Below are 23,402 nucleotides of genomic sequence, written 5' to 3' on the forward strand. Positions count from 1 at the left end.
GTGCTATTTTAAAATAGTGTTGAAAAAGTGGTAAAAACCACAGGGGATTCAATAATCTATTACGTTCTTCGTTCAGTTTTGCTACACCTTATTATGCATATCCATTATTATCTTTAACATTTATCTTGACTTACAGTACCATGGCAACATATGGCTGTTGTATTTCAAGACTCTAACTTAGCTTTTGATTTATAGTCCATCCATAAAGAGATTTTCATACTAAGAAAAATACAGCATACTTCATTAAATATACATAGACTAATATAGTTTTTCATGAAATCTGTAAGTCATGTCATCATTACGTTGTTAATATCCAAATAATGTTCCAAACCAGATTTGTTTTCAATTAGTGAGTTATAGTCACACACTGCAATACATGTGATAAGTCAAATATTTACACTGTATGTTACTTTATGATACAATATTTTAAAGAAAATATAAATATTACATAAAAAAAATAAATTGTGCAGTAATTTTTAAACTAATACAATACCCTTAGTTGGCTAGAGCATAGTGCTAATAACAGCGAAGTTGTGGGTTCAACCCCTGTACAGGCCTTTTACTTAAGAATTGGACTTGACGATCCTTGTGGGTCCCTTCCAATTCAAAACATTCTGTGAATCTGTAAAATTAACTCTACAAAGTTCATTTTTCAAATAAATATTTGACTGAAGATGTAGTGCATGCATCCTCAAAATACACAAATCATAAGATTTCAGCAAAATTCAAATGCTGCATCTTCAGTTTTAAAAATCTGAAGTAAAATGTACCTGAAATGTATGTAAAAAATCTGAAAAGGAACAGATCAATATAAGTGGTATAAGCTACAGTCAGCTTTTCATGGAGAAAGCCATGCTGGGTTTCCTCAGATTGTGTTTTGCTGCTGTGCCCTGACCAAGTGGAATACATGGTGATCTACTGACCAACAGTCCAGATTAACTCCTCTGACTGTGCCTCAGAACTTCAACCAGCTCCTTGCCCACAGTCTGCTGGGAAATGCTAATATCAAGAACCTGATGTCAAGAGGGACAAGGTGCTAGAAGAATGAGCTTCTTTGACGTTTTATGAGCTAAAATCGTGAAGTTCAAGCAGGGACAGAAAGAGCAGTACTTTCAGGTCACAGCTATGCTCAGGCATGCTAAAGTAACCGTAAAAGTTATTTCAAAAGAGCAAACTAAATCTGATTCAATTTAGATCAGCTCTTGCTGTTAGAAGTCTGATATCATTTAAATACTGATGGTTACTGTTGGTCATGGGTAATTAAATGGTTTTTCTTCCACTGGTGTTTATAAGGTTCATGGCTAATAACTTACCACATGGAGGGCTGGGCCATGTGTCAAGAGAGACAAGTAATAAATGGACTGTCAGAAAAACAGAAAAGCTGAGGCAGGGAAGAAAGGAAATACAGTATTTCCCATTGTGTTTCTCTGCAAATTCAGCCCAAAATTACAATTCCAAGTATTAATGATTCTATTATAAATTGTAGGTTGGTTTGGTTATTTTCCTCAAAAAAAGACTCAGTTAACCTTCCTACTTGGAGAACATCTTTAATGCAGATTATACACCAAAGGATTCATGAAACTTTGCCATCCAATTAGAAACACAGACAATGGTGGGAAAAAAATTAGACTGAGAAGGAGATGGAGGCAAAAACAAACTCGGATATAAGAAATTTTTAAAACCAAATATTCTGTCAGAAAAATTAAAATAACTGAAACAAATTACAAAAATACTCTTCCAAATACTATACCAAGGCTGTATTATAAGAGTAAAGACAAGACCCATACCTGCAGAGGAGAAAGACAGTAGAGAAAAGCTAGTGTATGAACTTCATTTAATTTCACAGAAGGTTATGAAAACCACAGGCTTGGAACTCACATTGGGGTAGAACGGAAGGAACTTGTCCAAGTACATGATGATAAATTTGAACTTCTGCCTATGTGAATGGAAGTAGGAAATTGAACTCTGTATGTTCAGACACAAGAGAACTGTGGCTCAAAACTGACCATAAATTAATTGCTTTCACCAGATCTACATGAGGAAGATTTTAGCAAGTGGAGATACTGCAGACAAGACTCAAAGGGATGTAGAAGAAAGACTAGCAAAGACAGATTTTGGAGTCTGAGATGCCTTCTAGTACAACTTCTACAAGTTGTACTACACTTGCACTGGTTTGTCTCGATACAAAAGTACTCATCAGGGATGAAAACATTAATTCAAAGTAAGTTGAAGACTCATCATGGGTTTATGTCATCAGAAAGAGGGGAAAGCCAACAAAGTGGATTCAAGATCCTACATATCCACTGAAAACAATGGGAAGTCTTACAGGATTATTCTAAACTAGTTTAAGGTGTTAAAAAAAAAAAAAACCCTATTAATATTAACACATTGGCAATAATAGTATGGATTAAAAAAACCAGATGAAGACAAAAAAGATGAAGGTGAGAAAGTGAATGTCCAGGTTGTCCCCAGAGAAAGAAAATCAGTCCAGTATTATATTGACAATATACAATATTATATCCCCATAGCAGAGCAGCAGCAAAACCCCTAATTGGAAGGAAATGCAAGTTTCAGTTCAGATCAGGGTTCTCAAACAGACCTTGCTGTGGTAGCAGCTGCATCCACAGGAAACAACAGGTTTTGACAAAAACAACCACCAATACTGTATTTTTCTGAGGACTGTATGATCACCTTATGGCCATATAGAAAGACTAATTCAAGTAGCCCAAAGGCTGCACTTCAAAATCAGAGGTTTATGCAGGCCACTACAACCACAGCACTAAAGATTCCACTGGAACCAGTGGGAAAACCTTTCACCAGGAGGATGGAGGTCAGACTCAGGTATGAGGCAATTAATAAATTACACCTTTAATGCAGACAAAGAAAATGGAAAGCCAAATTATCTATATACTTCAAAGAAAACAATTTTGCACTTTAAATGAATATAAATAAAATGTTACAAAGTATTTTGCATGGACCTGATGCCATTTGTGGTATTTGAAACATTTACAGTTCTTTTTAAATGCAAATAGTAGAAATAATGAATGGCAAAATCACAGCACACTGATTTGTACACTTTGGAGTAAAATCAGTATCTGAAATTCAACTCAAAGGGAAACAAAGAACAGAACTGCAAAAGCACTTTCTAAATTTTGGAATCTGACCTGGCAAGATTTCTAGCATCTTGAAACATCATGAGACATTTGTCTTGACCTAAAGTCTCACAAGCCTTCTGGAGACATCTGTTCACAGAAGAACTGCATTTTAAGAGATTCTGTATGAAGCCACTTGCTAAGCAGAGAGTGTTTTCATCACGGGGAAGGAGGGGGAAAGCTTCAATTTCCCAAAATGGAAGTCTTTTCATGGGAACACACAGTGCAGTTATTAGTAGCTTTACTGGGTCATGGATGTAATTTCTGTTTAAAAGCAGAGACCCTCACCATTGCAGTTATCACTGAATGCCAGGAGACTTAGACTGCACTCATGAAGACAGAGGTTCACATCCTGCCTAAAACAGATCATGACTTTAATCCCAGAGATTTAGCCTAATTATTGAACTTTTCTTGCTGGGGCAAACAAATCTCTGTACCCCCAGTCTTTTCAGGAGAGAGAAAAAAAATCTTGTCTTAATATTGTCCCAGTTCAGAGCTGTAATAATTTTTGAAACTGAAAAACCTTTTGTGGCTGGGGGAAACGATTTCACACCCAGCTCTATTTTTGAAGGTAAAGCTGCATTATGTGTCCACAGAAAGTCAATGACAGAAAATCATAACCAGCAAATTTTGTCAACAGGAGCATGTCAGTCTAATCCAGAGTTTTCTTGAACATTAACACCAGCTATTGACAAGAAGTCTTCGTATCCCATTTCTCTATCTTCGTATCACATCTCCAAAAACATCATGTTGCAAAGGCATGTTTGTACCAGTGTAAGAAACATATGATGCACAGAATGATCTTTTTGCAGTATAACTCCTTTACTTTAAATAATGATTTTAGAGACATCCTGTGACTGTGTTATAGAGGCAGGTAAATCCCCCTAAATTGGCTGTAGCTGGGCATTTTTTTCAGGGATCTTTTGGTGGGCTTTTGTTAGCATTCAGGGGTTTTTACTGATTACATCTAGTGATCTGTCTATGTCCTGATGCTTGCAGCTTGGTAGCACTCACAATTTCAACCTAATTTCTGAGGCCACTGTTCTTATTGTTGTTGTAAATTGACATAAGGTATGCACCCATTCACCATCAGTGAATAAATTATTCATAACCATGGAATAAAAATTTGTACAAGGAATTTGTTGTCTTCAATAGCCCCACATCACCTCCATCTTTGCAGACAATGCTGTCAGAGAGTGAACTGGATCACCCTAAAGCTCAGTCAGCATTCATGCAGTGAATAGCATGAAGGGCAATTGAAGCGACTCAATATTGATTTAATGACATAACAAAACTGCAGAAATGTTTATGTTAAGAGTAACACAGACACACACACTACACACATTTATACAATTGAACACTTTTGATATTTAAATAAATACCCTACAGATGGAAGGAACAATTATTTTTCACCAAGAGTGGAATTCAATCCTGATGACCATATGATGTAAGATCATTACCACAGAGGTGCCCCAAGAATTAATTTGCTCCCCAGAAAATGCAGTCTGTTAAAAAGGTGCTAACAAGTTTGGAGACTCTCCCAGTAAGCTAACCCTCTAAGTGGGAAAGGGGAATCCCCCATGCCTTCTGCAGTCCAACATTCTGTATTGATTAAAAAACAAAGAAAATCATTTCCAGAATCAGTCTGTGTACATTTTAGAGCCAAAACCAAATATAAAACCATAAGTTAATGTTATGATAGTAAAATTAGTTTAACTTTGAACAGTACGAACACTAACCATTTCTCCAACCCCTTCCAGCTAGCACTTTCTTCCCTCAGTTCTTTCATTCACAGTCTAAACTTTTACTTGAACTATATAAATAGCTGGTAAAAGAACTATCAACCACGTGGATCAGCTTTTAAATAGGAACATGACACCACCAGTGAGTTATACAACTGCCTGTGAGACAGCAGTGAACTACTCAATATTGGATTCCTAGGATCTATTCCTGACTCTCAGAGAGTAGTGTGGTCCACTGGCTAATGATAATATAGTGCAATAAATTTGGCCTATTTATCCTGCAAACACTACTGTAAGCTGCATGAAACTTGCTTCTCCCTAGGCTTCTCCATTCAACTGTGTATATAAAAGAAGAACTAATGCCGAGCAAAAGAAACCTGGTTCTGCAGTAACACCTACTCAATATATAAAGATTCAGAAATCTCTTCATGAAGAGGAATAAAGTAATGTCCTTTTCTGGCAACAGGCCAAACATCTCTTAAATCACCCCATACCTGGGCACTGCTGGTGTCAGGTATGCCAGTCTCCCACAGATTGGTACAGCATTGTTGGAATGGTACAGTTACACTAGGGTTTTATCCAAAATTAAAAATTTTGTAACAGTAGAGAAAAAAAAGCATCTTGTTCTATTTACCAAAATCACACCATTTATTATTATTATCACATGACATTAAGCTAAAAGATTATACACATGAAACTTGTTACCTGGATTGTGTCGGGCAATATACCCCAATGCCCAAGATGCACTTTCTTTGACTCCAGGGTCAAAATCTTCCAAGCAAATCACCAGCATTTCCAGCGCTCCACACTGAACTATTGCCTGAGCTAGTTGTGGAGAATGTTTAGCAATTGCTCTTAGCACAAATGCAGCTGTTTTCTTGTAGTAACGCTAGACAAATCAGAAACAAACAAACTTTCACTAACATTAAGAAGTTCAAAGCATAATATAATACAGACATGCCTAAATTAGACTTTTTTAGTAGCAGTAATATCTCAATACAGATCCAAATCAGGACCACTAGCCACCACACAAACAATGAACTTACAGTTCTTTGGGACAGCTCATCGTATGAAATCTACAGCAAGTGCATAAACAAACAGAAAAAATGAGAGAGCTAAGAGGATATGGGAAAAAGACAGTAGTCTAGGTAAGTCTGTTTGTTTAAGTGAATAGTGAACAACAAGAGCTGCAAAAACTAACTCTTAACATATTTAACCAGATTACACATGTTATGCAGGGCAAGCTCCTAAAATAATTTTATCCATCTGTAACACTTGCAAGGTTTTACACTTTCTAAAATAGATACCCTCACAACATCTCTATGAGAAAACACTACTTACATTAGCAAACAGGAAACTGAGACAGAGAGAATTAGATCCAATAAAAGAGTTTAGGATCTGAATCCTGAAATGCCTAAATACTGCCTAAAACCCACAGCTAGGATACTGAAAACCCATCACACCAACACCTGATACTGAATAACCCTCTATTTTGACCAAGCAGCCTCCAATTTTACTCCTGCCTGTGTCCAGAAAAAGCTCACTTTGAATAGGACTAAGCACCCTGGCCCTTTTGTCATAAGGGCACATGAAGTCTTACCTCCTGTCTCAATTCTGCCCATCTCCCTCAGTGCTGGACCAAATATTGTTTTCAGTATGTATATATAATACATGACGCTGCACACAGCTTGGGGTTCCCACATAAACTGCAGCAGTGATTTCTTCTAAAAGCAGAGTTAAGTCTTCCCTCAAAAAGTCACATTTCAGCCTCCTCCTGCAGTTTTATAACTGCAACTAGTATATGGAAGCTGACAATTAAGTTTCTTCTACTGCCTTACATTTTCAAAATCCAGAGCCCACTTAAAGTACTCTGGCCAGAGAAAACCATGTTGTGCTAAAGACAGTCCCCCTCCCTCATGAAGGGCAAGATTCATGGGGGCACAAGTAACCTGCTGGTATGCCTATGTGCCTGGAGTATGCTCTCCAGCCTGAGCATTGACAGATGACCCTTATGGACAAGCTCTAGAGGGCTCTCTCCATAAGCCAGCTGGCTTTGATTTCATCCCAAGATGCTTGATTCTCCCCTGCTCTGCACAAGGAGCCTAGGCACTCTGCAGTGCTAGTCCTATTCTCAAGGTACCTAATATTTAAACAATGCAAAGCCCACATCCCTTCTGGATCAAGTCCAGAAAAACAAAGAGCCACGTGAGTGCTTTTGTGCATCCTGTAAGGTACTCAAACACCTTCAAAACCCTCATCTAAAGCACTAAGATATGGCAAGAGAACAGTATCTGCAATGGTCCCCAGGAAATAAAATGTACCCAGGCCCATTCCCTGGCCCTAAAGGAAGGTGACACAGTATAACACATCCATCCACCTAAACTACTCTTTTCTCAAAGCACAATGGCCTTATCTATGCTACTGGAACCTGTTCTTGCCTTGTGCTACCCCTTAAACAATGTCCAAGCATTGAGTAGTTTGATGCTGTCATTGGCTAAAACCACATCAGAGAGCATGCTACTGATTAACGAGCACAGTCATCTTTCAGTGCTCCAACACATGCCCTTACCTTCCTTAATTTACCAGTACTGATATAATTCCTTTACGTCAAAAATACAGTTTTCTAAGTTAAGGTCTACAAGTAGGTACATTAAACATCATTTACAAGCAAAGCATTAGACTTCATTCAGGGGGAAGAGAATTTAAGGGAAACAGTACAGACAAATGCTTAGGTCAGGTCAAATCCTTAGATAATGTAAGTTACTGTAAGTTTTGCTGAACTCAATGGAGCCATATATGTTTACATAAGTCTATGTCTGTACAAATATGGGTATGTTGTTTCTATTAATTAATTATGCCCCTGGCAAAGAAAAACACTTCTTTGTTTTCATTATTCAAAACACATTCTTTTCAAACAAATCACATTCACAGGCATAGTCAGAATATGCTGTAAAACTGAATTTTGCTCCATTTAATTGATAAAACATTGATCTGGGACATTACCCTGTGACTGTTCCCATAAATCAGTAGAAATAGCATCCACTGTGTGCTCAAAGAATCTCATCCTTAAATACAGATGTTGATACACTGAAAGTGAGTGGAATGGAAAAGGCTTTTTTGCCTGTGGGAAGTGACAAACTGTCTGCTTGCTAAACTCTGCATGAACTGCATGAGTTTCCTTCACATGCCCTCAGTCACCAAGGCATTTCCACGACTTCACACAAGTCCTGCATTTGCTTCTCCTAATTACTCTATCTCAGGGTACTTGAGCTAATTTAGTGAGGGGGTGCTAATGTAGCAGGGGGGTAGTTTCCAAACCAACAGTGGGTAGAGTTTTGTCCCACATCTTCCCTTAAAATAGAAATAAAATAACCAAAATGTTTATAACCTTGTCTAATTAAAATCTTTATGTTCTTTTCATACTACACCAGTATCTTGCCATCAAAGTTTTTCTTTAGCGTTTTCTTTTTCAATTTTAATAGTATAGGCAATGATTCTATATGCACAAAAAATATGCAATGAGTACATTTACATCTCTGTTTTCCTCAAAAGGTTGAAAATTAAAATATATGGTTTTCCAAATTATATTTCCATTGAAAATCTACTTTTCTTAAGTCAAAGCTGCCACATAAGTATGGTTGTGATATCAGTGCACTACACTCTTCAGCTGTCAGTTTCTAGCTATTAGGAACCTTACATGAAGGTATTTTTGTTAATCTAGGCCAGCATCATTCGAAAAATCAAAGCTGAAAGAGACAGAGATCTTGAAGAAAAATGTGAGGAAGGGAGTGAAAGAGACCAACAGATTTATTTGCATTGCAGTTGTGACTGTACTTTGCTTGGTTTTGACAAATACGAAGATGAAAACCTTTCCATATATTTTCCTGTGTCAGAGGTTTGTTTTTCCTCATGCTACAGATTTTCATAGGCCTGCGTTTGGAGATACTAAGTATTTCTGTACAGAATTCAGGGGTTTTATATGTATTTTACACGTGCCTGGTATTACAAACAAAACCTAGTCAATTATCACCACTGCTTCCAAACTGTCTCCTTTTTGAAGGGGGACCTTTTACAAAGTATCACTCAACATTTTAAAAACGTTACAGTGCAATGAACGTATTTCCTATAGTGCATTAAAGGATAATACAGTATTTTAAAGTCAAGCTTATTTGAAGTCAAACTTAGGCATACAGTACACAGTGATCTCTCAGGGATTTAAACCTACATGAAGCTCTGACTTCAATACATTTAATGTCTTATTAGAATAACAGCAGATGCTGATACATAAAGAATTCCCTTTCCCTGTATAACAGTTTTTAAAAATGTTACTTAAGAGAACAATCATGCCTTACATTCTCCTCAGGCAATGAACATATGAGCTGTGGAAGAATGCCTGCCTTCACAATTGCCTCTGCCAGCTTCACATCATAATCACCAAGTCTCCCAAGAGCCAAGGCACTGGTCTGTCGAATACTTGGGATGACATCCATCAAAAGAGGTCTCAGCAAACACACTACACCTGAGTTGCAGCAAGAAGACAAAAGCCGATTTGATAAGCATAAGTTTTTCTAACATTTGCCTTTACTCATAAAAACCTATTAAATTACTGTTCCAGGGAATAAGAACATGTAGGAAATCCAGGTGTTCCGCTGAAATTAAGTTGGCACTTGGATAGCACTGCTGATGTACAGCAATATTTCTGCCCACTTCTCACAGGTACAAAACAATTCTGAAATATAAAAAAAAAGTCACATGTAGAAATAAGGTGTATGCAAATGTCTACAAAATACATCTTAAAGTTTACACAAGAAACTAAATTATATTCAAACATACATAAAATGTATATGCTACCATGTGCACAGGAAACTCCATCTGGAGATCCTGGTGAGAAGACATTGGCATGTCCCTCATTCATCACGCTAGCAGAACCTCTACATTGAATTACACCAAATTACATTTCATCTGTTATAAGCAATGACTGAAGACCAATATCCATAATACATTACACTCGAGATAGAAGAGTTGTAGATTTTCTTATCATGTTATTATTTATGATCTGTTTTCACTGATGAGTTCACAGTGTATCAGCTAAGCATAAAAAACATGAAAGTAGCAGCAAGGGAAACTCTAAGAAACTACAAACTGAATGACTGGATAACAAAATAGCAAGTGAAATGGACCTCATGCAGAAAACCCAACTCCAATTTCACATATGTAGCGATGGACCCCAAACAGATTATTACCAACTAGAAGAAAAATCTCAATGTTAGAACAGACAGTTCCATAGAGATCCCAGCTCTTGCTCCGTAGTAGAGAAGAAACTTTACCTGCAGAAGTACACATAGTGCTCAGGATTATTTGGAAAGGGGTAGAGGCTAAAGCATCACTATACTACATTGAATATCCTCCACTAGAATAGAACTGGAAAAGATTCAGTGAAGGGGAACAAAGATGATCAAAGATGACCAATCTATGTGTGGAAGTTCTTCCTGTCAAACTACGACTCTTCAGTAGGGATAGAAATGAGATCCAAATGGTTATATAAAGAATGTGATTCATAAGGTCTGGGAAGGGAAAATTACTTGTATTGTAATTCTTTAAATGTGCTGTCCCTGTAGCAGCCAGCTCCATGAATTGACATTCTGGAGCTTTACACCTTAGCCAGAAAGCAGAGATCTCTGAAAACGGAGATGTGTTACAACAGAACAACGAACACTCAGAGCTACAGGTATCTTCATATCAGCTCTCTCAGCGCTTTCCACTAAATTTTTCTACAAATATAAAGATCTAGTTGAGCAACAGTGAAAGAAAGCAAGACTTGCCTTCTCAAGGGCTTGTATGGTTATTAGCACTGAACAAAGGCCTTCTGGTGTGACAGTGCTCCAACAGGAAGACCTTGCCTAATGGCAAGCAACAAACACACAGGTGTACAACAGGTATTCCATGACAAGGAAAAGCTGAGGACCTCAGAGCAAGGAATAGTCCCGAGGGATGGAGGCTATAACAAGTTACACCTGTAGCATACTTCTTCCCCTAAAAAGAAAAAAAAAATAAGTAGAGCAGCGGTAAAATTCTCGCCTTTGTTTTACACCAAAACCAAATTGCTCCCAGCAAGAAGAAAATGGCCAAATCATCTATACATGGCTCTGAAGGGGCCGGGAAGGAGGACACAAAAAACTAACCATGAAGGCCATGCTATCCACTAACAAATTTCTAGGAAGGTCAGTAATCTGGACAAAAGCTTCACTGGCATGAGAGGTACAGCCTCCTAGCATGTTCACAAGACAAAGTAACACAGGTGTCAGGGGGACACGTAACAAAAGCAGAAAAGTGAACTGAACCTATGGAAACAGGTCTGTAATATAGCTGAGGCCCGCGCAGCTTTCTGTTAAAGCCACTGGGAGCTGAAAGAGGCCTCCTGTGTACCAAATGACAAAAGATAGATCCTCCAGTATTGTAAGATCAATGTGAATTCATTTAGCACTTTGCAGAAGTCACTACTTCAGAATGTGGTCATCATACTGACATCTTCTCATGAACTCTCAATAGGAGGTATAGACTCGTTAGCAAGTTATGCTTCATATCAAAAACCACTAAATACCTTATATGAAAAATTAGAAGTAAAAATAAACATATGAGTTGGGGCCAATGCCATGTATCATCTGTTATCTTCTAGCCAGTCATCCACACCCTCCGTGGGAGGGTATTTTCCTGTCCTTCCCTCTAACATCAGTTGCATGGTCAAACAGCTGCTGAAATTCCTTAGGAGACCTTACACTGTTCTTACGATGTACATTGAAGGTATTTCAGTGAAGCTGAAACAGTTAGAAGTACACTTGTATCTACTGTACAGATATCACTTGACTTGAGATAATAAGAAAATAAGATTATTAAATAAATAGAAAATTTAAAAAGAAAGGGGGAAAAATAATTTTACTGATGTAAAAGAGCCTGTCAGAAGTGGCTGGCGGAGAAGGAAAGGAGTACTTCAGCATGCAGTGTCCTGACCCTAAAAAAGCCAAGAGTCTGAAGGCTGGGACATTAAACCAGGATGTGTCAGACATCTGTTAAATTCTGATGATCTCAAATCAAGTGAAATTTAAAGAGATGAGAATCACTTTACCCAGGAGCTAGGTCCAGACTGTGTGACACATTTCTGACCTTTATGACATACCTACCCACTGCAAAAAATGTAAAACCACATTTAACAAGATTTACGTACATATATATGCTTTGAGTTGTTCCAAAAGTGAGATTTTGTATTTTCAAGATAGCTGATACAGCTTTCACTTTTGGAACAGCCTAAAACCTCCAATCTGAAAATGCTTCCAAGCAACATGGCTCCCCATGACCAATGCCTTTCATTTCATGAAAGTATAAACCATGTAAAGTTTGATGATGGTATTCAAGCATCAGCACAAAATATTCTACTTTGAATTACTTTAGCTGGTACAACTTATAGTGAGGAAAGAGATGAAAAATTAAATGGGAGTTACTGTTTGAAGAAAGAACACAAAATGTTACAACAGGGTTAGAAAAAACCCCAGGTTTAGAAATAACAGCAACTGTGCTGGTCCTCTGTAGGACTGGATTTTCTTAAAGTAGTGTTTAAATGTAAGAAGAGACAGTGACAAATAATTATATTGAAACGAATTAAAGTGGACAAGTAATTATAATGGAATGGGGTTTGGAGAAACAAGACAAAGAATAAGCAGTTCCTGGTATGACACAAGCTTTATATTCACATCAAATTAACTGAGAATTGAGAGAAGTATATATAGGACTAGACTATGCCTGTGCATTGAACATAATTAAAAGCTTTTACCTCTACTCTCCACCTTCTCTTAAAACTTTGTTTCTCAGTGTTAATATGCTTTCCATCACCTCCAATTACTCTGCAAGACCAACTCCTTGAGGAGTTTACCATTGACATCATTTCCGTATCTTCAACAAACCGAGTATTTCCTTCTTTACAGCACTTAGGAAAAAAAATAATTAATTCTGAGAGTGTGAAAACAGCTACATAGAAATTCTACAATCTCCACTAAAACACCTATAGGAAAGTCAAGATATCTAACTTTTTCTTCTATGACTTTTGAACATAGTGCTGTAAAGGACAGATGTGCTTGACACAGGATGAGGCTTTCCTGCACTGGGCCCAACCCAGCTCTTTGTTCCAGACAGCTGTATTTGGTGACCTCCTCTATTTGATCTCTTCCTTTCATCTATCCTGTTTACAGCAGTCTACTCCTCCGAAGAGGTCCAAGCCAGGATTCCTATCAGCATTTTTAATTAAATTCAAATGCATTTAACATTACTTAGAGCAGTAAAATAGGCAAGAACCTTCCAACAACTTCCTTTTATCTTGATCATTCACTCAAGTGAACAGGGCCATACAGATCATAGAGTAGCAGTGTCTTGTTGCTGAAAACTTTAGAACTCTTTGGTCTTCTTCTAAATAAGTCTGTTGTGACAGAAGTAGGAAATTCATTAACTCTAATTCAAAAGCAACCACACAGAAAGTAAACTACAAAATAAGGCGCTTAGACTATTGGACTAGATTTATTTTGGAAGAGTTCCCACTAGCACTCAGAAACTGAGTAACAGAGAATTACTGCCAAATATTCTCTCTTGCATCACAGAACCTTGACTGACATTGAGCAAGGAATGATTCCCCTTTCTATCCTCAGTTTCCCACTCTAATTTGTTCCAAAGAGTGACACACTTTAGAAGCTGAATCACTCTTAACACACACTTCTCAAGTGGAGCTGTTACACACAGGCCTGATGTACTTTCCTTTAGCAACCAAAAGTGCTGGCTGCTGCCTATCTGGAAAACAGACAAAAAAAATCACTCAGGGCAGCAGCAGGTTCCAAATTTTTTTCATTCTAAGTTTCTGTAGCAAAGAATCAGCTGCTGTTCTGGAGATAGGAATCTTTGCTTGGCCATTTTGATTTTTTGGGGAAAACAACATGGAATTCATGCAAAATACTTCTACCCTCCTCCCATGCCCATCAAATCATTGTTAAACTTGACTAGTTACAAATCAGAGTAACATCACTATACTGGAAATTCTTTCCATTTCTGCATCTGAATATGACTGCTACTACCTTATCTTCCTTCCTTAAAGAAAAAAATAATTTCTGTATTAAAATGTGGAAAAAATTCTACACTACTGTTGTCTCTGGACACACTCTTGTCTTGAAGATGCTGTCCTTCTAATTTATGCTTTGAACCAAGATAACATCTTCTCACTTTTGTGCACTACCTGATACATTTAGAACATTCACAGAGCTAACATTAGGACTCAAATATTCATCATAACAGATTGATTTTTCAAAGTTCCTCATGTTGAATTCAGCTGACTTAACAAGGAAATAAAATGAAAATTTATTTCTGCTTCACCCCAACAGCCTATCTTCGACTACCTTTCTCTAGGAGCTGCATAGCAGTAGGTTTAAAATCTCCTACTTATAACAAATTTTCCAGAAGAGCAGTGAGAGAGAATTTTCACACTCGCTTGTCTTGACACAGCCTCTTCCAGAGAGAGCAGAGTGTGCAAGTCTCAAGTACATACTCCTCAAGTGTGACTCATCACAAGAAAGGACTCTCCCCTGCGACAGTTCCACACCCAGCACAACTACCATCCTTTAGAGATCAGAGGGAATATAGAGTTTGGTTACAGAGACTCTGGCTGATCAAGTAATTCATACAGTAACAACCAGATGGTATGGGACATAACGCAGATTCAGTTTGACAGTATCACTGAAGATTCCTGAAGGATTGAGGAACAGTAAGTTTCTCCTCCTTAGATGCCAGGCCCTGTTTCTGCATTAATGAAGCAGAACTAATCCTGTTACAAGAGGACAAATTTCTGAAAATACCCCTTACAAGGCTGTTAGTGGCCACCATGCAATTGTGCACAGACACACCAAAACCAAGGTAGCCACAAGGAGCTGCTTCTTTTTAATGTCCACTTGTTGAGACTAAAGTTTCTAAAAAATTCTGGTTTTGACATCTTACTTGCAAATCTCCAGACAGGCCAAGAGACTAAGAAGAGGAGGTATCCTGGAACAGCTGAGCTTTCACTTGATTGAGTTATAAAAACAGTCAATCCTCCAGCCTTAGCTGCATTTATTTTCTCCTTCTCTGTCATCTCTCTTGTACTTTCCTCCAGCCTCCTTCTTCCCTTCATCAGGCACCACAATGTCATCAAGCCTTTGGGAAAGCCACTCTCTGCACCTGATCCACTACAACTGCAAAGGCAGCCTTTTGTCTTTTATGCCACACTCTCCCACTTCTCCTGCTGCTAAAGCTCAGTAAAGCTTTTAACTCAAAACAAAAATAATTTTTAGAAAACACAAAACCAAAACAAACAAAAACAACAAAACAACCAACCAAAAAAGAAACCCAAAGCTGTGTGTATCCTTTACGAAAGAGGGTACATAAACTCCAGTGTTAAAACTGGCAAACTGAGGGCACTGGAGTGTCCATGCATATCCACTTGCAAGATCCAACTGCTTCCAGGCTTTCTACTGAGCACAGTGCTATCAGATCATGTTCTTTAATATTATATAACATATGGAATTATATGCTAAAATCCCTTCCCAGGGTCTAGTTCTGATTACACAAGGCCAAGTGTCCAGCTGTCATATTCAAAACCAGTACATTTAAAATACATACATCAGAATGAAAAGTTGAGAAAAGCATGGGCAAAAAGACTCAATGTAACTAGAGGAGGGAAATCAATTTGAACAGCATTTTCTTAAAAAAAAAAAAAAAAGGCTCCTAAAACCAATCCAGAGATTCAGAAATATAGCTTTTAAAACCTGTCACCAGTGGAATAGGTCTGGAGCCAGCAAAGAACCAACACTGATGACATCACCCTTTACCTACAGAAAAACAGACCACGAAACAGGAGAGGCTGCTGGTGAAGCCCTAGTCTGATTTAGATAAGCACTGCCTCCAGGCTTTAGCTCTTGCCAGCATGTGTTGTGTGGAACAGGTACAGAGAAAAAGCCCAGATGTAAAAACAGAAGAGAGGGCTCAGGACTGGAGTACAAAGCCTGAGAAGCAGCTTGATACCAAGCAGAATGGAAGGGAGACCTGGGCTCAGGGCTGTGGGCTGATGGAGTGGGAGCAGTTGGAAGAGATTCACTGGGAGAGGATCTTCATTTACAGTGACACTTTGGAATTTTCCTGGAGCCCTGCAGACTGGCCAGCAAGTCCACAAGGTAGAGGAACAGCAGTTGAAGCTATCTTCCTGAGATGATAAAATACCCCAGCAGCAATGTGAAGGGAAGGCAGGTGTGCAGGGCCCCTGTAGCACACAGATCTGTTTTCCCATGTTCCATACTCAGCTTCTCCCATTACTTCCACAGTCATTACACTTAAGAATGTGATTAGCTCCAAGAAAGGGGTTAAGAGCTGATCCCATAATATCTTTACAGTCAAAGTAGCAAGACTAAACTGTTTCTTAATTACGATAGCATTAAATAACTCACATATTTAAAGCAACATTCTCATCACCACATGTTCTAACACAAGAAAAATAAATAAAAAATAATCAAATAATCAAAAAACTAATACCCAGAAACAATTATTCTGATATATGTATTAATCCTGAATTGTAAATGCCTCCAAAAAAATCAAAGCAAAATGCAATTTCAAAGGGGTTCTTTATTACAGAGCACTGCACTTCACGAGGAAAAAAATTAAGAATTAGACCTTCAGTGACTACCACTGTTATAAACATACTAGATACTAGAAGCACTTCAGATTTTCACCTAGCTCTTCTAAAAGACAGACAGCTGCCTAAATCTCAGTGTTTTCAGAGAACAAGAGCTCAAGTTCATCTGCCATTATAACTGAAAATAGCCTGGTTCTGGGATTTTGAATTTTGGAACGATGAAGGGTGTGGAGCTGAATAATGCATTCCAGTACCAAACTTCATAAGCAGTAGCTGCCAAATTAATAGTTTTATTTTTAAAGAGTATATTTAAAGTCATTACTACCAAAGTAGCTTCACCCATTAGTCAGCAGCCCTCAAGAAACAAGATTTGATAAAATGTATGTCATTGTTTCACGTGTATATTTGCTAAATGGAAAACGCATAGGAGTTTTGGAGCAGGCTTTTCTCCTCAAGTATCAACTAATTAAACACTCAAATGACAAATCCTGCAATTATTCATGGTAGTATTTAATCACAAGGAACAACTTCACCAAAGCAAATCAGAGAGCTGGAAAACACACAGGAATAAGTTCCAATAAAAGAATCTCTCTGATCATTCCTTGCACTTCCTTGCCACCAGAAAGCTGTTTATCTCCCAGACACTAACCCCCCAGGACATTCTTGACCAGGAAAGAGCCAGTGCCATGCAAATGTGCCAAAGCCCAGGGCCAGATTCCAGTTCCCTGGTTACAACATCTTTGAGATTTCTGCCCAGTGGGAAAAACAGCTCCAGAACTTGATGAAATACAGAAGCTTCAGAATTCAGATGCCTTAAGAAAAGGTGGGCTTTCTTTTCAGCTTCCCACCAGTTTTCCTTACACAGAAGTTTCCACAACAATAGTACCTTAAGGTTTCTCAACAGTCAAGGCAGTATGAGGAACTTGTGCCTATAATCCCGGCTGCTTGCTCCCTCCAGGCTGCAGGCTCTGAATGTGCAGCAATACCACTGCTTGTACCCAGTTTAACACCACAGAAGCAGGGCTTAAAGGGTAGTAAAGAATTACATTTTCCACACTTCCATATTTCATGGTGTTAGAATGGTGTCCAGAGACACCTCCACAAAGAATAAGGTCTCAAACTAGTTTTTTTAAGTCTCAAACTTTATTTTCCTTATAAGATGTTAAGTATTTATCAAAAAGACTTCTAAAACTGGATCAGATGCTTTATTCCTTGAGTACTCATCTTTCATTCTTATTCCAGGAATATAAACTGAGGCCATTAATACAAGAGTACATGACAGTACATGTTAAGGATTTAATTTAGTTCAAATTCAAGTCACTGCAATCTTGCTTTCTGCTTTTGCCAGAAAGATACTAAACCCTGACAACTTTTGAGATCCAACCAAAGAACCCTGCAAGGTGCCCCTGATTCCTACAGCTAATGTAAAATGACAGTGGGCAATGACTTTTCTCATGTTCTTAAAACAGTGATCGCCATAAGGGATGGCAAGAATTCTTATTCACCAGAATAAGAAACAAGCCCCAAACCCTTTTAAATACAGATTTATACAGAGATACATATAGACAGTCATCTTTCTTAAATCATTGCTCCAGCACTCACTAGATTAAGACCATAAAAGGCACACCAATTATCTGCTAGACAGCAATGTCCCAAAATATTTGTTTTAATAAAAGGACCAATTTTATTTGGTGGGAGGTGTTGAAGAAAAACAATAACACATAATTTAGGAGGAGATTTTTAAACTTGTATCTAGCACACCCAGAAAAGGCCAAAATGAACAGCTCTCATTGCAATTATATAACTATGAAGTATTTTTAAAGGCACAGGTGAGAAAGATGGTAAAATTTCTGTGGGCCATCCAAATAAATTGTAGCAGTCATATCTGCATGCATTCCTCTCTTGTCCAGCATCTGAAAAACTAAAGCTTGTGGAAAAGCAGCTCATGACCAGAAACAGCCCAGTACGATAATCTACACAAATACATGTTTCCACAATACTACCCAGAGCCTGATCCTTGCAAATTTAACCTTCAGACCAGCTGTGTGCAGAAGAAACTTTCAGGCCTCTGAACCTATTATTTGTTCTGCACAAGCAACAAATCAGTTCTGAGGTAAAGTTACCAACCAGATTACATCAAAATAGTTATTTTGAAAAGAAATACAGTTCAATTAAAATTAGCTTGGCACTTTGATTGCTTTCTTAAAATTGAAACTTTCTGCATTTTTAAAAAGCTGAGCCATAAGAAGCCTGCCTATCTGGTATCTCTCTCTGGGAGCTGCTAAGACCAGGACTGTAAAAGGACACAGAAGGACCTCTTCATACAAATGAGGCATAAATTATTCCTACAGCCAAGATGTCCCTTTGGCAAACAGAGATCACTTGTATAAACTACCCCAGTGGCATTAACTCACTAAAAGATGGAAAACAAAACAAAAAAATCAAGAGCCACAGCAAGGTAATACAAAAGGCCTGGTGTCAACATGTCATTCCCATAATGAAATGTTTAGATAGCAAGAATTTAAGTGATAAATTTTTAAAAAAACAATTTTAATTAACGATTGTAAATACAATAAAAGACAGTTGTAAATATTTACACCATTTGTTTTCTTTTTAATTTGCTTGTTAGATGTCATTGTATTTAATAAAAGACTGATAGTTTTATTAGATCTGGGAAACAAGTATTAAGAACAAAATCAAGACACACCAAAACATAATCAGTTCATGAATACCACATGGCAAACCAACCGCTGATCTATAGCACGTTTTCAAACTGTCATTCAGGTAATCAATTACCAGGCACTTCTTTTTCCTCTTTTAAGCTCAGGAACTTTGGCTGAGCAGAGTGGGTCTGCCAGATGCCAGCAGCACAACAGCTGGTAGAACTGCTCCCGCAGCTCCTCTTTCTAAAAATGTTCAATTTGGTTCATGACATCCCATGACAGCAATATAACAAAAGCAAATCCCTCCTAAACTGAGCCAATCTGTCGGCAGAAAGAAGAATTTAGGAACAACTCTTGTAAAGCCAGTATAATTTTTTAAAATTCTAAAATAAAGAAAAATTTCCTTGGCAAGTTAATGCTGGCTTCATCGAGAACTCCAGTTTCTGTACTTTATATAAAGCTATATCGGAACAGGGAGGAAGTAAGTTCTAAAAAGGATTATACTGAGTATTTTTCCTTGGAATAAACTGGAGGTCTCAGCCAGAGACATCCACCCCAGCACAGGCACGCGGGGCAGCCGCCCGCAGCCGACCAGCGCAATTTACTTTCCCACCGCAACCAGGGAGACTCGGCAAGTGGGGGGGGGGGGGGGGGGGCAAGTCCTACTGGAAAAAGACCTCCGGAAACCGAGCGGACAATGGGGGAGAAGTGAGATAAAAAAACACCAACAGGGAAAGGCCGCGGCTGCTCCGCGGTGCCCCCGCCCCGGGACGCGCAAAACCCCGCGGGCTCCCGCGTACCTGCACTTTGGAGAGTGTCGATGCTCTGCGGGCGGGCGGCGAGGTCGGCCACCGCCTGCGCGAACTGCGACCGGGCGCGCTGGTACTGCTCGAACACTGCGGGCGGCAGCGCCGGAGCGCGGGGTCAGCGGGCGGGCGAGCCCCGCGCCAGCCCCGCTCCCCCGGCCCCGCTCCCCCGGCCCCGCTCCCCCGGCCCAGCCTACCTTGCAGGACCTGCCGCTGGCTCATGGCGGCGCCGGGCGGGCTCCGCGCTCGCGGAGATTTCCGCGCTGTGGACGCGTCTCCCCGGCAACCGGGCGGAAGCGGAGCCGTGGGGGCGGGGCCTGTGTCATGACGTCACGCGCCCGCCCGCCGCCGCTCCGCCCCGCGGGGTTCCGCGCGCCGCGCTCGGGCCGTGCCCGCGGGGACGGGACGGGACGGGACGGGACGAGCGGCGGCCCGGCGGGCTGTGCCCAGCGGGCTGTGCCCGGCGGGCTGTGCTCGGCTGGCGGCGGGTCGCACACGTGTGTCACATGCTCCCCGCCGGTACAGGTGTGGGTATCGGCACCAACAGAGGTTGGTGGGGCTGTGCGGACAGGCAGCTCCGCGGAGAGCGGACCGCCGCTGTATCACGTCTGTAGCACACACACGGCACAGCACCCGTGCGGGTGTATCAACACGACGTGACATGAGAACGTGTACAGCGACTGTGCGCACTCACCTCTCACCGGCAGACAGCTGGCTCTCTCGGGAGCGCCGGGGAAGGATGGAGACGGGCAGGGAACGCGCAGCGCCCGCGGGACGGTGCCGGGCTCAGCGCATGGAGTCGCCGAGTCCCGCGCAGCCGAGGCTGGCGGGGAAATGTCGGACGGCCGGGCCGGGGCCTGCCCGCCCCCGCTGGCATTTGGGAGCGGCGCCGCGGCCGCCCCGCCAGTGCGCACCGGTGGGATGCGCTGCTCCCCCGAGGGAGCGTCCTTCGTCCCGCTCCGCTGCTGCGCAACTTGCCAAGGGCGACGTGGGCAGATAGGGAGAGCCTCGCCGCTCTAGCGAAATCCAGCGCATCTCCCGGCAGGTCCTCTGGGTTCTACCTGCTCCCTCTTTCCTCCGCTCCCTGGGTACGGAGGGAAAATAAAGATTAAAAAGGAAAAATAAGGGCAGCTCAAAGCTGCTCGCCCCCCGCCGCGTCTTTATTCTTCGGAATGTGGCGTTCTTTGATTTTAGTTTTTTCTTTCCTTTCTCACCACCGACGCGATTCCTCCTCGGGGATCTCCGCTCTTGCCTTACGCCGCCGCGACGACCCACGCAGGGGGTTTGTGTGCCTCACGGGGAATAAACCTGCCCCGCTCAGGGCCGGTGTGGGCAGCGCGGACGCGCAGGGGCGAGCCCGTGGGCTACAGCCACCGCCTCCGCCGGGAGCCACGGGGAAAGTGCGGCAGAAGAAGCGCCGTGCCCCGCTGGAAGGGAAGGCTCTTCTCAGACGATCCACGGCGCAATTAATGATCTGCCCGAGCGCACCCACCCGCGCAGAAGACTCGCGCAGCGGCAGCTCCCCGCCCCGCTCGGCCGCAGGTGGCCGGGAGCAGCATCCGCTCTCTCGGGGCAGGGGGAGCAGCGCGGGAAGGGGCACGGCGGGAAAGGATGGTCCGGCAGCAGCTCTCTGGCTCTGCCTGGCACAGACACAAGTTATTCCTATGCACTATAATGGGGGGGGGGAGGGTGTGGGGGGGTGGGATGGTAATTTATATTTTTTTTCCAGCAGCGTATCATCCTGGTAGATAAGCTGTGCACTGCCTTCCACTTTCTCCCATCTTGTTGTCCCGCCATAAGGACTAATTACGAATAATTCTTTTCATAACTGCTTGGCAAAGACATGGTTGCATCTACGAGTAAACACAACCTTGGAGGTCTGTACAGCAACTAATGTAACTAAAGCGGTGGGACTGGAAAATTATATCAGTGTTATCAGGGTTTGAAGAGAAATAGACTCTACATCTCGCCCCGTATCTTTTGAGGGCGATTCCCAAGATGCAGGATACTTGTGGTAATAGTAGGTAATAGTTAGCTCTGCTATCGATCAGACTGCTCCAAGTGAAATTGTGATCCACAACAGAAAATCAGAGTTAATAGTCAATAAAGAATGTCACTTTCTGTAGCCACACACTATTGAATAGTGGCTTCAAGATTTCATAGGCTGATAATTTGTCCTGCAAAGCTGTAAATGTACAAAATCAGACGACTGACACTATATAAACATATTATCTGATAGGTAATATAAAGTTTTGTCTCATACCTTAAAGTTGGAATGCTGAAGGTACTTCAGCTGCCTTTTAAAAGTTTAGAAAAGTGTAAGAGAGACGTCTAAATTTTTTAAAACTCCTGTCTGTGTTTGCTCAGCTGAAAAGAGTGGGGTTAACATACACAATATCATGGTCTAAAATGAGCTACGTGATTCCAATAGTATTTAGTGCGGGAAAAAAATATCTCTTTAAGCAAACAAATTAAACAGGCGGTGTGCTATTCTTTACAAATAAAGGAGACAAATAAAATCAGATTGGTGAGAAGGTCGTTTGCCACAGAAAATATTTTTGGAAATTATCACCATGTGTACTTGAGAAGGCAACAGCTGTTAAACACATTTCTTTATACTTATTTCTGTTCCTAAGTTAAATAAAAAATAAACAAATGGTGATTAATTACTTCCAGAGGTTAAAAAAAAAAAAGGCAAAAAAAAAAAAGCAGATGTGTCGATTACAGATAAATTGATTTATCTGTCTAATTAAGTCTAATGTTTAGATAAGGAACAACAAAACGCACCCTGAGTACCACCAAGACTTGCTGTTACACTTCGTGCTTGATACTAAGTCTGTTCACATGGTTAATAATAATAATGAGGAATAAACACCATGCAAATGCGGTCTACGGAAATGTCACCGGTTCTCGCAAAAGTACTGAAGACGGAAAATCATTTATGGAAATGACGTAGTTGTGAGACTTTATTGCCTGCTGCTGGGGTGCTCATTAGTAGGAAACCTGTATCCTTAAGCGGGCGGTGTTAGTAATGACTGCGTTACCGCACACGTCAGCTTAAAAAATAAACCGGAGACCAGGGGAATAGGCAACAGTTATCCAAATGAATAATGTGCCCTCTCTTTCTGGTGGGTGTTCTTTAATCTCAGACTTTGATTCAGTAGGAAATGCGCCCGGAACGGGGCGGGGAAGCATCATTTTCCCCAAGACGGGGAAGGGCGAAGCTGTTCCTGGGGTTTTTTGGGGGTGAGGTGTGCCGAGGGCGTGGGTTTTCCCGGCTCGGACTCGTCCCCGCGGGTGCGAGGCAACAGGTGACTCAGCTCCGGGAGCCGCCGGGTCCCCCCCGGCAA

The 23,402-nt window shown here is 40.8% G+C and overlaps 1 protein-coding gene across 1 annotated transcript in view; it reads right to left on the minus strand.

Moving 5' to 3' along the window:
• SPAG6 (sperm associated antigen 6) overlaps positions 1 to 20,333 on the minus strand; it is a 34,085-nt gene extending 13,752 nt beyond the window's left edge. Inside the window, exons 1-4 of the mRNA XM_058831971.1 lie at positions 20,250 to 20,333; positions 20,047 to 20,142; positions 9,247 to 9,413; positions 5,600 to 5,783 (exon numbers count right to left, since the gene is read on the minus strand). Coding sequence (XP_058687954.1) covers positions 5,600 to 5,783; positions 9,247 to 9,413; positions 20,047 to 20,142; positions 20,250 to 20,274 — 472 coding nt within the window. The 5' untranslated portion in view covers positions 20,275 to 20,333. The remainder of the gene's footprint in view (positions 1 to 5,599; positions 5,784 to 9,246; positions 9,414 to 20,046; positions 20,143 to 20,249) is intronic.
• Between the last annotated feature and the right edge of the window lie 3,069 nt (positions 20,334 to 23,402).

The sequence above is a fragment of the Poecile atricapillus genome, chromosome 2 (genome assembly GCF_030490865.1).
Source record: "Poecile atricapillus isolate bPoeAtr1 chromosome 2, bPoeAtr1.hap1, whole genome shotgun sequence".
Classification (NCBI taxonomy): Eukaryota; Metazoa; Chordata; class Aves; order Passeriformes; family Paridae; genus Poecile; species Poecile atricapillus.